Below are 13,858 nucleotides of genomic sequence, written 5' to 3'. Positions count from 1 at the left end.
GTCATTTCATGAAAATGGCTCTTTTGGGCCTATCTAGATCGATAGACTCGATTGTGGTAGCTCGAGGTTGCTAGGCTCGCTGGTGAAAAGCTGATGCCCGTGCCGGCTGTCACCACATAGACGCCTCTTATCAATTTGATGTATCGGTAGATATGCTATAACAGTACTGAGCGCTATTTAAAACCGAGTGACTAGTTTGAGATCAGCTCTCATGTTAGTAGCGGAAAATACCGCTATATATGTATGTACGGCGGTGATTTGTTCGATAGATCCGGTCTCGGCCATTTACTTGACCAGAGGAGCGATTCTGAAAGGCTAGATACAAATGTGAGTCGAGGTATTTGGTACATAAATCATACATGCGCTGAGCGCCTTGCTATGCTTTACCCATCCTAGGAGCGTGGCAACAGCTCATATGACACGAGTCGCTACGGTGCCAATGGGCCTCTCTACAAATTCCATAATGCCATCCACGATATTCTTACGCGCGGGCTCGGAGGCCACTGCTTTGCCGGCTAGATAGTTGAGCCAAAGCAAGCGGGACACCCTCTCATCTACCACTCGGCCAATTGAGCCCATACCGGTCTTGCCGTCATCGTATGTCACGGTCAGCCGTCCCACGGCATCTCGGCATAGAAGCAATTCCCGGGACTTGGGGACCTTCCCGCGGTTGAAGAGCGACTTGAAGTCTTTCATAGCTAGACCGAAGGCTTCATCGCCGAATTCAGGGTTGTTGCCTTGCGTGCGAGCGGTGATAGCGCGGACAAAGCCGTCTCTTAGATGGTGGAAATCGGTATCGCGAACTGGAATGATCCTAAATAGAGACCGGGGACGAATGTCCTTGAGGATGGAGTTCCAGAGCTTTTCGCCGTGCTCGGGGTCGAGTAGTGCCTTGCGTAGAGTTTCCTTCTCGCTGGGGACCAGCGTCGTGGCGATAGGGTTGATCTCCTTCACGAGCCGGGCCTGTACCGCGGCGATATCCTGCGTCGCCATGTAGTATCCGACCATATACACTTCAAAGCCCAGAAACGTGACCGTGCGCACGCCGAGGCCAACCAGGGTGTACTCGACGCCGTTAAGTTTCTCCTGGCCCTCCTCAGCCCCGACAGCTAGATCTATTAAGCGTGGGAAAGTAGGCACTGTACTGTTTCCTGTGGGGACAATCTCACGGCCCTCGGCATCGTGTAAGACGGTCTTTCGTTTGACCCCAGCCTCGGTGGTGAAAGGATCGGCCTTGTCAGGGAGTCCCGAGTCGAGCTTTTTGGGCTTGCGCAGCTCAACGGAGAGGAGATAAGCAGTGTAGCAAGAGGCGAAAACGCCTGCGATAACGCCACAGAGGAGGAAATTGCGTCGTCTGACGTGGTAGTTGTAGGCTTTGTCCCTCAAACGGTTAAGGTTGAGGTTCTCAACAACACGGCCGGACGACTGTTGCCGACCGCGCAGAAAGGTCCGGCGCTGAACGGGAAACGGGTGCTTTTGTAGACATCGTACGCGGGGCGCAAATGGGAGCCGTGAACCCGTCGCAGGAGACCGCAGAAGCGGCGTCGAGGGCAAAGAGCGTACTGCTCTCATCGTGGACGGTAATGATTATTGATTACCACGGCGGATTTGTAGCTGGCTCAGCATCTATGGCGCGACTAATTCTCGAATTGCGCACGTTTAGGGATCGATCGGTCGAGTCGTTCTCAATTGCAACTTGGAATCGGCGCAATTGGAGCTTTCGTCGCAAAGGTGGATGAAATTCCATAGCAATGTTGATGACGATATGTTGTCAGCTCCGACGACATGCGGAGCTCCACATCTTGATAAGCGTATATTGAACGCTTACATGCATCTCTAGTCAGTAAAGCAGCACATCCTCCAATACGATTTATACGTACCCTGCTACAAACAACATTTTGATGAAGTGCACACCACGAACATAAATACTGAAGGCTCTGATGCCCATTCTCCTGTCAATAACATCTAACAGTATCTGGGTAGTATCCTATCTCGTCTCGGAATTGTATGTTACCTACCTAAACATCCTATGGTCGTTCCTAAGGCATGTATTCGCGGCCGGGAACTCGGACTCGGGCCCGAATCTAGGCGTGCGGACCCGAAACCCGCACTACTCAACAGCCATATCTCCTAGACCAAGACCGATGTAAATCGGGGCTATATCACGGTGAATTGGTATGAAGTCGACTTTCAATTCTCCTCATGACTCTGGAGCGAGGCAGACGATGAAATATGCCCTGCGAGGCGCACTGCCGATCTAATGGGGGGCAGCGATGCTATACGTAAGAAGCTGAAGTCTCAGGATATGACGAAGAGATCAGCCTACCGCTACAGAATGCACGCTGTGAAATCACTGAATATACGAGCCGCCATATCACAACCGAGATTATACTATCTGCCTTATTCGTGATTAGTTTAGCGGGGATTTGTAACTGGGACTCGGATCCGACGATTTGCACATAGTCCGTGTCATGTTGGCATATAAAATACCTCTAGTCCCATGCAATTCAATATCTATCAAGCAGGATCAGTCAAGCTACCTTTTCGATTAGAGATAACGGGCGGATATGGCGACGGCTACTCCCAGGATAGCCATCATTGGTGCCGGACCTGGTGGGCTGATGCTTGCAAGTATTCTACATCACAATAACATCTCCTGCACAATATATGAGCGTGATAGCAGCGCCGTTGCTCGCAGCCAAGGCGGCACCCTCGACATCCATGAACACTCTGGACAGCAGGCTCTCAATGCGGCGGGCCTCCTAGATAAGTTCCGCGCCACCATGAGGCTAGGGGGTGAGGCTATGAAGGGTAAGTTGTTTGGCGATATTCCCACTACTTGATCTACACTTTGTCTCCCTTTTCACATCCCAGGCTCAATGCTAACAGCCTCATTATAGTCATTAAGAAGGACGGCACCGTCTTATTCGAAGATAACGGTGAGCGCGAGGAGGAAGCCCGAGAAGACACATCGGATCAAGAGGGCGGGGAAGCCACAAGCAAATTCATCAAAGGACGACCGGAAATCGATCGCCCAGCTCTGAAAGACCTCTTGATTGATAGTTTACCTGCCAATACGATCCATTGGGGCAAGAAAGTGACATCCATGGCCCCCGTTCCGGACTCCAAGCAATGGCGCGTCGAACTAGACGACGGTTCTCATCCCGCGCCTTTCGACCTCATAATCGGTGCCGATGGCGCCTGGTCGCACACGCGCGCGCTGCTCACGGACCAGCAACCCTTTTACTCGGGCGTCACTGCCCTCGATGTCTGGGTCCATAAAGTCGACGAGGTCGCGCCCGACGTATCTTCGTTCGTGGGCCCGGGAAACTGCTTCCTGTGGGGTGAAGACCGCGCCTTGCTGTTCCAGCGGAATGGCCAGGGCAATGAGGCGGATGCTCGATGCTACGCTTGCGTCAAGACTGACTCTAGGACCGCGCCTAGCGCTCATGCTCTCCTCGGCGAGGAGAATGAAGGGGTGGAAATTGATTGGGCTGATACGCGGGTGCGAGAGAAATACGTCGACAGACACTTTGGGGATTGGTATCCCGAGGTGAAGCGCATTGTCCTCGCCATGACTGACGAGCCCGTGCTTCGCCATCTGTACATGTTGCCTGTGGGACTTACCTGGGAGTCTCGTGCTGGGGTCACGCTGGTCGGCGACGCGGCGCATCTTATGACGCCGTTTGCAGGTGTCGGTGTCAATGTCGCTTTGATGGATGCGCTTGAGTTGGCGCAGGGTATCATTGGCTGTGTGAGGACGGGAAGTGTGGATGGTGAAGGTCTGACGGCTATGCTGCAACTGTATGAGAAGGGGATGTTTGCCCGGTCGAGCGTAGAGGCTGCTCAGACGGAAGCAGCCATGCATCTTCAGTTTCAGGAGAACGGCGCGGAGAAGGTGGTTGAGATTATGGGTGGTGGCTTGCAGCCTGATCAGATAGTGTTTGAGTAAGCGTAAGGAGGTTGTATATGGGAACCGCTTGTATTGTAGATCTGAGGGCTATTGCAGATCTTGAATCTTTTGTGCCAATATCTTGTTCGAGGTCACGGACATTCCATATCTCCGTCAAATTAGGTGCTTGATCTTTCAGGGGAAGATATATTCTCCTCTACGATTGGATATGATGCTATCACTCAACCGTAGTCATAGTAATAGAACTACATCCTCTAGTAGCAAAAATCGACTGATCGATCGTAGCTGTAGATCTCCATCATTTATCGAAGGAAATGCGAGAGAGAGAAAAAACCTTCCCCAAAAAGACAATACGCCCAAAAAAAAAAACACGTATCAAAACGTACAACACCGAGGATTCGCTGGTCGTCACCGACCCAACTACTAATTCGGCGCTCACCGGCTTATCTATGGGGGAGCGGACGGGACCCCGAGTTCTCCGGTGGCTATGGTCGTACGTGGCAGAATATGGACTTGTGATGCCTTATATACTTACGGAACTTGCCCAGGAGGCTCTGGACATGTTGAAGCCTCAACGTGGACTTCTTTGTTGGACGAAGAGATAAGCCGCATTGCGCAAGTGGAGAGATGTTAAGGCTAGTAAGCTTTTTGGGTATATTGAATGAAGTAGAGACCATATGACTTTTCTGGCGATTGTGTGCAAGAAAGTGATAAGATCTATTATAGTATCACATGTTGTTGCGGTATCCTAGATGTGTACAGTATTCATACAGTATGGTTCCACCAATTCCTACGGTACATGCAAAGCAAGCCGTAGCTTCTATCGATAAGCCTCATTGCGCTCTCGCCGTCATGAACAACAAATCAGTCCATCCAAACAACAGAACAACCCTCTTCCTACAATCATGATCGTTTGAGATGAATCTGCGTCTCGGCGATTGACGCTGGCGGTGATCAGATTTCCATTTGTCTTTTCCAACATTCATCACCCTTGATCGGAAAGCGATCGCACGCCCGTCATGGCGACAGAAGACGCTCGCTACCGTCAATCCACCCAGTATCGGCTGTGGTCATTCTCGCCCTCGCAGCTCCAGACAATGCGCGAGAAGACCACCGAGCTTGCTGCCACCAACATTGCCAACCGCTTACGCGCCTCTGAACCACCCGTCGACCCGCTTCCAGACTTCCTGACCCCCGCCGACGAGGGCATGTTGCTCAATTTCTACGTCGTTGATCTTCTGCGCGCTGCCCAGTTCTTGGAGCTCTCCTCGGAAATCCAGGCCACCGCTGCCATTTTCTTCCGCCGCTTCTACCTTACCAACAGCCTCATGACCTATCCCCCCAGGGCCCTAACTATGACCTGCATCTTCTTCGCCTGTAAGGCCGAAGGCTTGTTCTACAAAATACAGAAGTTTGCCGACAAGTTCCCCGGTATTACGGGCGAGGAAGTTTTGGCAGCTGAGTATGTTTTGTGCCAAGGGCTACGCTTCGCCTTCGACGTGCGGCATCCCTATCGCGCCTTGGAGGGCGCTATTATGGAGCTCAGGAGGCTGGGAGGCTTTGACGAAAGCCGCCTCGCTCGGGCCCATGGTAGAACTAGAGACATACTGAAGTTTAGCCCGCTCCTCACTGATGCGTACTTCCATTACACTCCCAGCCAGATAATGTTCAGTGCGCTAGCAATGGCAGACGAGGGCCTTTTGCAGCGACTACTCCGTGACGCCTTTGCAGGTCAGAGCGAGAGTGCCAAGAACCAAGTCTTGGAGATAATACAGAATTGCAGAGCTATGCTGGAAAGGGAACCGCCTGAAAGGCGAGTAACATACTGGGATGCAGTGAGTTTTCGCCCCATGGAATTCCGCGGGGTACATTATCAATATTAATCAAATGGCAGCCCGCAAGCAAGGAGACGATGAAACCTTTAAACAGGAAACTTAAAAAGTGCCGAGATCCGGATAGGGTGGATCTAGTTGCTTTACAGAAGGCTCGAAGGGAACAGGTCCTGCAAAAGGTCAAAGCGAAAACAACTACGAAGGAAGATGGCGATGTCTTTGGCCCTAGCAACGGCGTTAAAAAGGACGACGAACGCGAAGCTAAGAGAAGAAGAGTCGCAGAAGGAGGCGATATGTTTGGCCCTCCGTTGTGAGGCCTGGTCTCTAGGATTTCAAGGTTGCTCCAGAGTGCTACAGAAGCACGCTCCAACCAGCACTCGTATCAAATGGAGAGGCGACATAGAGACAGAAAGAGACTTTTGATAAGCCCAGAAATGCTTTCTTCAAGTCTGAGAACAACGCCCTTGAGCTATCTTGCTAGAAGAGGAAGAGAAAGTATAGTGATCGGGTCGTGTCGCGGTGATAAGAGGCAGCGCTCGAACTTTGCCACGAAAGAAGGACCTATTCTTCCAGGTCGTGGAAATGCCATCCTACGACAAGGCCCCAGTCAGATGGATTTTCACAAGAACATAAAGCGTGTCGTGTTCTCGTTCTCATGATGAGACGACGACTATCTAGATGGATCACATCTAGAGTAATGATTAATACCCTACTGGGACTAGGAAGGGATTTCAGTAATGATGGTCGAAAGAGGCATGCATCATGAGTAGGTCGCGGTGTCCTTTATACCTGTTTCCAGCATCGAGAATGTATCCTAACGTGTGATTAGCTCATCCGCCCGACTATGAGTTACGGTATGCCCATGCTAGAATCCTTCAATTTGAAAAGGGCGCCGGCGGACAGATGCCTTTACAATGAAAGTTACAACTGGTTTTACCTACTTTACATTGATCTGCATGCGATGTGAATGAAAAGAGCTGCTTTTGCAGCGAACTTGATTATAATTGATCCTATATTAGACCTTGCAGTCTCCGACTCATGGGCTTGGATACTTCTACTGCGCGCGTATGATCGTCATGTCTCACCTACCCACTCGGGACCATCAATTGCTATCTCAATCGCCGCCGAGACTTATTAGCCTTGCCAAGTCTGTGCAAGTAAGGCAGGTCCTTCGCGATGATACGTAACATCTGCCCCAAAAGTGTCATAGGCCAAAGCTACCCCGCGATAATCAGCATGATCACTGCGCAGGTACAGTTAGGATAGTTATCAGTGACTAGGGTATCTGGGACATTTCGTAGATAAAACAAGATGGCTCCCCCTCACCGACAGGAAAGAAATGGCATGGCTTTCCCCTCACCGTCGGGGAAGCAATGAGACTAAAAGTTTCTCCTCGTCGACTTAATAACAAAACTCCGCATTCTTGATAATAAGAGGGTATCTGGGTGCTTCGCACATTCTCAACCGCTACTGTTGAGACGACAGACTAACTATGGGAGGAGCATGACTCTTTTATAGTCTCTAAAAAACTAATCATTGGTTCTTATCATGGCCGACATCGAAGCGGCTAGTGATCAGCGGGGGTCAAAACCAGACCTGGCTTATCAAGGCGATGACTTGACCAACGACCTCAAGGCGGAACAAGAGCAGCGCAATGTCGGCACGCTCGAGAGGAAGCTGAAGTCGCGCCACGTGCAATTCATGGCGCTATCGGGCGCCATCGGCACGGGCCTGTTCGTTGGCAGCGGCCAAGTGATATCGCTCGCGGGCCCGCTGTCGGCGTTCCTGGCGTACCTCATCACGGCGTTCAACGTGTACTGCGTCGTGCACAGCCTCGGCGAGATGGCGACGTACCTCCCGCTCCCCGGCGCCGTGCCCGTCTACGCGGCGCGCTACGTCGACGAGGCCCTCGGCTTCGCCGTCGCCTGGAACTACTGGTGGCAGATCGCCATCGGCGTCCCCATCGAGGTGACGGTCAGCGTCGTCATCGTCGATTACTGGCCCAACGACGTCCCCACCGTTGCGCTCATCACGCTCTTCCTGTTCGCCATGGTCCTCGTCAATTGTCTCCCCGTGCGCGTCTACGGCGAGGCCGAGTTCGCTTTCGGCGCCGTCAAATTGACGACTATTGTCGGGCTGATTCTGCTTATGTTCATCATCACGCTCGGCGGGACCCCTAGCGGCGACCGCATCGGCTTCCGCTATTGGCAGGACCCGGGCCCGATGAACGCGTACCTCGTCGGTGGCTCCCTGGGCCGCTTCCTCGCGTTCTGGAAGGTCTTCATCCAAGCGACGTTCTCGTACGGCGGCAGCGAAATGGTCGTCATCGCGTCCGGTGAGACGGAAAACCCGCGCCGCAATATCCCGAAAGCCATCCGTCGCGTCTTCTGGCGCATCGCGCTGTTCTACGTGCTCGCCATCTTCCTTGTGACTCTGTGCGTGTCGTCTATGGACCCGCGCCTGCTCGACGCCATCCGCACGTCGGCGCCGGGCGCCGCGGCGAGCCCGTTCGTCATCGCCATTGAAAACGGCGGCATCGCTGTGCTGCCGTCTATCATCAACGCCGTCGTGCTCACCTCCGCTTGGTCCGCGGGGAATTCCTTCTTCTACGCCTCCACGCGCGTGCTATATTCCGCCGCGCTCGACGGGAAGGCACCGCGCTTCTTCACCTACGAGCGCTGGGGCGTGCCGTACGCGTGCGTCGCGGCTACGACGTTGCTCTCGCTCCTTGCGTATCTGACTGTCAGCGAGTCGGGCGAAAATGTCTTCTTCTGGTTCTCGAATCTATCTGCTGTCTCAACGCTCATCATTTGGTCTTCCGTGTGCATCACGTATCTGCGCTTTTACTACGGTCTACGGCACAATGGCATCTCGCGCGATAGCTTGCCTTATAAAGCCCCGCTGCAGCCCTATCTGGCGTATTTCGCGCTGTGCTTCTGTGTCGTAGTGGCCTTCTTCAATGGCTTCGACGCTTTCTTCCCGGGCAAGTTCAGTGCCAAGACGTTCGTCCCGCCGTATATCGATGTGCCGATCTTCTTCGGCCTGTTCCTCGGGTATAAGTTTATTAAACGGACCAAGATGGTTCCTTTGGGGGAGATGGATCTTTGGAGTGGCAAGGCTGAGGTTGATAGGCTTGAGGGCACGTGGCCGGAGGTTAAGCCCAGGAATTTCTTGGAGAGGATTTGGTTCTGGATTGCGTGATGTGTAGATGTATTGAATTGAGTATTATTCTCACACTCTTACTCTTGATATCCTTGGTCTTGTTCCTTCGAGGATCCGTGCCTCCTAGCGCTGGCGAGGTCATTTCCCCACACCAATCCCATCCCCAGCTTGGGTTATTTTAGATCGTGCGGGGTGCATAAATAGACGCGATGCCCAAGATTCTAGTGTCGCCCTAGTAGATGAAGTCTAAATCTAGTCTAAACCCCATTATTTTACATCATTGTATATTGAAATGGGTAGCCCGGAGAAGTTCGACATTTTCGTCTTCAGCAAAACCGTGGGCTACAGGCATGACTCCATCCCAGCAGGTATAGAGGGCCTCAGGAACCTCGGCGCTTCAACCAATTCATTTAACGTCACGGCCTCAGAGGACTCATCCCTGGTCAACGCAACCTTCCTCTCGCGGTTCAAAGTCGTCGTGTTCTTATCTACCAGCGGCGAATTTCTCACCAGCGAAGAATTACAAGGTCTGAAGACCTTCGTCAATAATGGCGGTGGCTTCGTCGGCATTCACTGTGCTGCGGCGGGAATGTACGGAGAGCCGTGGTACGGCGAGCTCGTCGGCGCTTATTTCGCGGATCATCCGGAGCCGCAGCACGGTGTTGTACGGGTGGAGAATAAGGATCATGTTATAGTGTCTGGTTACCCGGAAGAGAGCAAATGGTTTGATGAATGGTATAATTTCAAGTCGAATCCGCGCGATAAAGTCACGGTGCTGTTGTCGACGGATGAGTCGCTGTATCAGGGCGGCACGATGGGTTCCGATCATCCATTGGCGTGGTGTCGCGAGTTTGATGGGGGTAGGACGTTTTATACTGCTCTGGGACATTTTGATGAGGCGTACCGGGATCAGGCTTTCCTGACACATTTGTTGAATGGCATTCTTTGGGCTGCGCGGGTTGTTTAGTGATCCGGGCCTCAGATGAACTATCTGTGAGAATGTTGATGATTAGTCGATTCATAATTAATAGTATCAATTTGATACTATAAGCCATTCATCCCATGAATCACACGATTTCGTATATTCTCAGTTGACTTCCTCTCATTCCTTGCTCCCCTTTTCTCTCTTTTCCCGCTTTTTTATTATCTTTATTACCATTCATACTACTCACAGCAATTTTCGTGGCTCAGTTTGTTAGACCCCATGTACCTTCTTTGCAAATCCTGTCAGCTGTAACCCAACCTATTGCGGTCGGTAGGCAGACGTACAGGCAGATTTGCTCGGGGCCGAATTAACTAGGCGAGCATGTAGGCCAATCGCGGTTGACGCATTGTGGCTGTGAAAGTTGATGAAAAGCAGAGAAAACCAGCCGATCGCATCCTTTAAGCTTTGATTTTCCACCTCAACAACAAAATCGAATACAGTCATCACAGCCCATCATATGGATCCACTTAGCGTGACAGCGGCAGTGGCAGGCATTCTGAAGGCAGCACAGGAAATTGTAAAATTGTTGAGGCCGTACGTCTCAGCTTCTGAGCGAACGCCGCCTATCGTGGCATACGTACGCGATGAGGCGGAGAGCACCCGAACGGTGCTGATCGGACTCCAGACGCTCGTGCAAGTACTGCCCGGCAGATTTTCCCTGGGGGGAGCGTTCATAACTATCAGCCAAGTTGTGGCAATCTTGACAAGCGGGGTACTGCTATTTGGCGAGCTCGAGGGTGCTGTCCGAGGTTTGGTCGCAGCACCATCTGCGTTACATCCCGAGCATCTTAGCGTTCGTCGGTTCTCATTGACACAAGATCGCCTGCCGCTATCGGCGAATATCCGATGGACACAGAAGGAAGCGTCGTTAAAAGTGTTGCTTGAGCGGTTGAAGGGATTCAAGGTGTCAGTAACGGCGGTTTTGACGCTGTTGCAGTGGTATGTTTCCCTTTTTACGTTGAAGAAATAAGATTGATAACAGCTGACTCCAAAGCGATTCAAACAATCGTGCCGAGCAGTTGCAGTTGGAACTAGTTGCAAATGTTGAAGGCCTACTGCATAGCAATCGTGAGCTGTCGCGGCGTATGATGCACCTCGAAGATGCATTCAACACGGCAACGATTCGACCCCGCTCGACGCGGACTATCGAGTCAGTGTTGACGCTACAAACGGAGAACACAATGCCAGCTGTAGAGGCTCAGAGTTCATTGGCGTTCTTTCTACCTGAGAGCGCTACTCCTCTCTCTTTTCATGATACTCAACCGGGGTCAGAATTTGAAAAGGATCTTAAGTCATCACGCGTGTATCGCCAGGTACGGCGTGAAACGATGGACTTTTCCTTTCGCAGTTCTGTCGCACGCACACACGCCTGGTCCCTGCTTTCAAGCTATAGTCTGGCCGATTTATCCGTACTCTCAGTCATTGCTCTACCCCTGGATCTAGAAGAAGTGACAAATAGCCATCACTACATCGATATCTCCGAACAGCCGCTTGCTTCTCCCATTGAAGAGGAACCCTTCCCTAGAACACATGAGTCATCGCTCATAGAGAAGAATTCGGTTTTCCACGAATGCGTCAAAATCTACCTCCAGCTGGTGCAAATCTCTGGGTTCCAGAAGCTATTTGACTCAGAGCGTCAATTGCAGGTAGAGGGAGGCATATATACAAGCGCAGTTGAACAGGGAGTTGACAACGAATGGATATTGCAGCTGGATTTATTCAGAGCTCTGAAGAGTATCTTCCACTCAGATGCGGCCTATGGGTTGCTTGCAGACGAACTTGGCTGGAGTCTAGACCAACCCTATCTCCGCAATCTCAGCTCTACCTTGCCATTAGCAACAGGAATGCGCATATCCGCATTCTGGAACCTATATAAAAGCTCAGAATTCAGATCGCATCCTCGAAACAACTTCAATCTTCACTACGAAATCGGAGACAGCAATGTCAGTTTTCTCAATGTAAGGTATCCTGCTGCAAGTCGATCTCAGGGACCAAGCACTTGATAGTGTCTATTTTCTATTTTTATTTCATTTAGTTCAAACTGTATTTAGTTTTCTTCTCTCTAGACGCTTGTTGACAGCACTGACTTTCTCTTGTGAGTATAGGTACTTTCCTGTATCAGCAAAATCCTTGATCGTCTTGCTAGTGATCGGGCGATGGATATTCTCAGCGACAATGATATTAATACGATCTTGTACCCGATACAGCCTTCTATGCTCCAGATTGAAACTTACGAGCCCGCTCTCAACAAGCTCGTGGCAGCAGTGCGGAGTTCGGTCCGAGATTTACACCGTTTAATCAACGCCGTGGATAGGCCAGAGAATTTAGCCTCAAGGCCATCCCTTCGACGAACTCTGCGTGAAACAAGCACTTTTTTGTCATTTTATACAAGTTCACAAATTGAGCTTCTCATCACTTTTGAGAAGATGCTACTGGCCCCTAATACAAGTCACCGCCTCTGGGCCAGCGCTGTTCGCCAATGGTGTGCTACAGCTGAGTCACACTACAAACTAGCCATTACCAGTGGAATTTGGAGTGGCTACAGCTATCTGCAAACTAAGTTTTTAAGGGCACCCAATAATACTAGACAGTTTGACACTGCGGAAGCGCAAGGAGATGTGTTCGCTGGTGGCCCGTGGTATTACTCGACTATCAAAGAAGACCTAGAATTTACATTTCCGAGGATAGCTGAGTTATTCCAGGATCTCCTAAGCATTGCTATAGACGATTCGTATGAAACAGCGGCCTTTCCAATGACCCAAAAAACGAAATGCTTACGACTCATCGAGGATACCAGTCTCGTCTTAATCAAATGGCTCGAGCAGATGGAACAATATGAGCTATATAAGACCTTGAATACGATGATCCCAGGTTTTGCAGACTGGCGCTACTTTGGCTTCCTTGTTCAGTCTGAAGAATTAGAGGTTCAAGTGAGCAACAAGAATGACAATATCCCAAAAATGGTAGGTTCTTGTACCCAAGCCATTCCCCAAATCCCCTCAAATTACAAAATACCAAATAACACATCCGTTTGCCCCATAGGTCCAAGTCTGCTTATTTGAAAAGGCTCTCTTTTGCCTCGAATATGAATCGCCGGCCTCTGGTAGGGGAAAATTATCATATAGGGCTGCAATATCCCCTATGTATCGGCTGACGAGCCGCGTATATCTCTCAAATGTGAGATATCTAAATTGCGATATCCTAGGTAGTAGTTCTAAATATTTTGACCTCTTTCCTCTTCAAGACCTCGCTGCTAACTATAGATCTCGGGATTGCACTAGGACCATATAAGGTCGAGTTCTTGGATTGCAAGGAACGCGTACGCTATTGCATCAAACTTTTGGACTCGTGGCAAATGGCGCGATGGCATGACGCTTTGAGGAAATTAACGCAAAATGCGTCACAGTTTGCTGAAATAGTTTCACTAAATCAATTGCAGCAGATACTTCACCGCATGAGATAGGCTGTTAGAAGTATGTGTTCCTTGATCGATTAGACTATAGGTATATAGCACCTAGGTATCGGGTAGGTTGAATACAGGGGCAAGGGTTCAATATTACTAGTTTTGTTATCTCAAGTACTTTGGGGAGACTTCCGCCCTTTACCTAGTCAACTCCTAAGCTGTCTCCGCTTCTTCGTAGTAACTTCTACCCTAGTACTTTATTGCCCATGACAATCCGAGAACAGGAGAAGCTGGAAGGCTGCCAGCCACGATTAGCTGTCTAATTACTCGAACGCGCCCAAGAACAAGACTCTAGAACATATCTGCAATTGCGAAATGTTTTCTCAAGAAGTGGGCTCGTAACTGTGAATAGTCAGCGCAGTTGATGCAACAGATACACGAGATCCAGAACCTATTTGCGGCGTCAGGTTCCTTAATCATTACCCCTATCAAGAAGAACGATAGGGATAATCCCAAATTGGCTATTCCTTGCATGGATATGCCTTTCCGTGAAGCCAGATGCC

The 13,858-nt window shown here is 50.6% G+C and overlaps 6 protein-coding genes across 6 annotated transcripts; 5 read left to right on the top strand and 1 right to left on the bottom strand.

The window, feature by feature from the left end:
* Positions 1-202: 202 nt before the first annotated feature.
* F5B22DRAFT_106396 (chalcone-flavanone isomerase) lies at positions 203-2,098 on the bottom strand. Its single transcript, XM_047968714.1, has 2 exons — positions 1,881-2,098; positions 203-1,823 (listed from the first exon to the last, which is right to left on the bottom strand). Exon 2 carries the CDS (start codon positions 1,570-1,572, stop codon positions 412-414), a length of 1,161 nt encoding a protein of 386 aa, XP_047831579.1. The 5' UTR covers positions 1,573-1,823; positions 1,881-2,098; the 3' UTR covers positions 203-411.
* Positions 2,099-2,567: 469 nt separating this feature from the next.
* F5B22DRAFT_654717 (uncharacterized protein) lies at positions 2,568-4,635 on the top strand (the record flags this gene model as incomplete). The annotated part of the gene is made up of 2 exons (XM_047979824.1): positions 2,568-2,811; positions 2,901-4,635. 2 exons carry the CDS (start codon positions 2,568-2,570, stop codon positions 3,950-3,952), a joined length of 1,296 nt encoding a protein of 431 aa, XP_047831578.1. The 3' UTR covers positions 3,953-4,635.
* A 37-nt stretch (positions 4,636-4,672) lies between these two features.
* On the top strand, positions 4,673-6,708 carry F5B22DRAFT_603127 (cyclin ccl1). The gene is made up of 2 exons (XM_047974721.1): positions 4,673-5,748; positions 5,808-6,708. The coding sequence occupies exons 1-2, from the start codon at positions 4,933-4,935 to the stop codon at positions 6,057-6,059; spliced, it is 1,068 nt and encodes a 355-aa protein (XP_047831577.1). The 5' UTR covers positions 4,673-4,932; the 3' UTR covers positions 6,060-6,708.
* Positions 6,709-6,936: 228 nt separating this feature from the next.
* F5B22DRAFT_106344 (AAT family amino acid transporter) lies at positions 6,937-9,073 on the top strand. Its single transcript, XM_047968712.1, has one exon. The coding sequence runs from the start codon at positions 7,294-7,296 to the stop codon at positions 8,944-8,946; it is 1,653 nt and encodes a 550-aa protein (XP_047831576.1). The 5' UTR covers positions 6,937-7,293; the 3' UTR covers positions 8,947-9,073.
* Positions 9,074-10,136, top strand: F5B22DRAFT_106009 (Crp/FNR family transcriptional regulator). Its single transcript, XM_047968707.1, has one exon. The coding sequence runs from the start codon at positions 9,200-9,202 to the stop codon at positions 9,872-9,874; it is 675 nt and encodes a 224-aa protein (XP_047831575.1). The 5' UTR covers positions 9,074-9,199; the 3' UTR covers positions 9,875-10,136.
* Position 10,137: 1 nt separating this feature from the next.
* On the top strand, positions 10,138-13,459 carry F5B22DRAFT_106267 (uncharacterized protein). Its single transcript, XM_047968711.1, has 5 exons — positions 10,138-10,831; positions 10,887-11,850; positions 11,998-12,855; positions 12,935-13,069; positions 13,174-13,459. The coding sequence occupies exons 1-5, from the start codon at positions 10,350-10,352 to the stop codon at positions 13,270-13,272; spliced, it is 2,538 nt and encodes an 845-aa protein (XP_047831574.1). The 5' UTR covers positions 10,138-10,349; the 3' UTR covers positions 13,273-13,459.
* Positions 13,460-13,858: the final 399 nt, after the last annotated feature.

The sequence above is a fragment of the Xylaria bambusicola genome, assembly GCF_022495145.1.
Source record: "Xylaria bambusicola strain CBS 139988 unplaced genomic scaffold F5B22scaffold_16, whole genome shotgun sequence".
NCBI classification, from domain to species: Eukaryota; Fungi; Ascomycota; class Sordariomycetes; order Xylariales; family Xylariaceae; genus Xylaria; species Xylaria bambusicola.
Note: the sequence above shows the minus strand (reverse complement) of the source record. Positions and strands in the feature narration are given on the sequence as shown.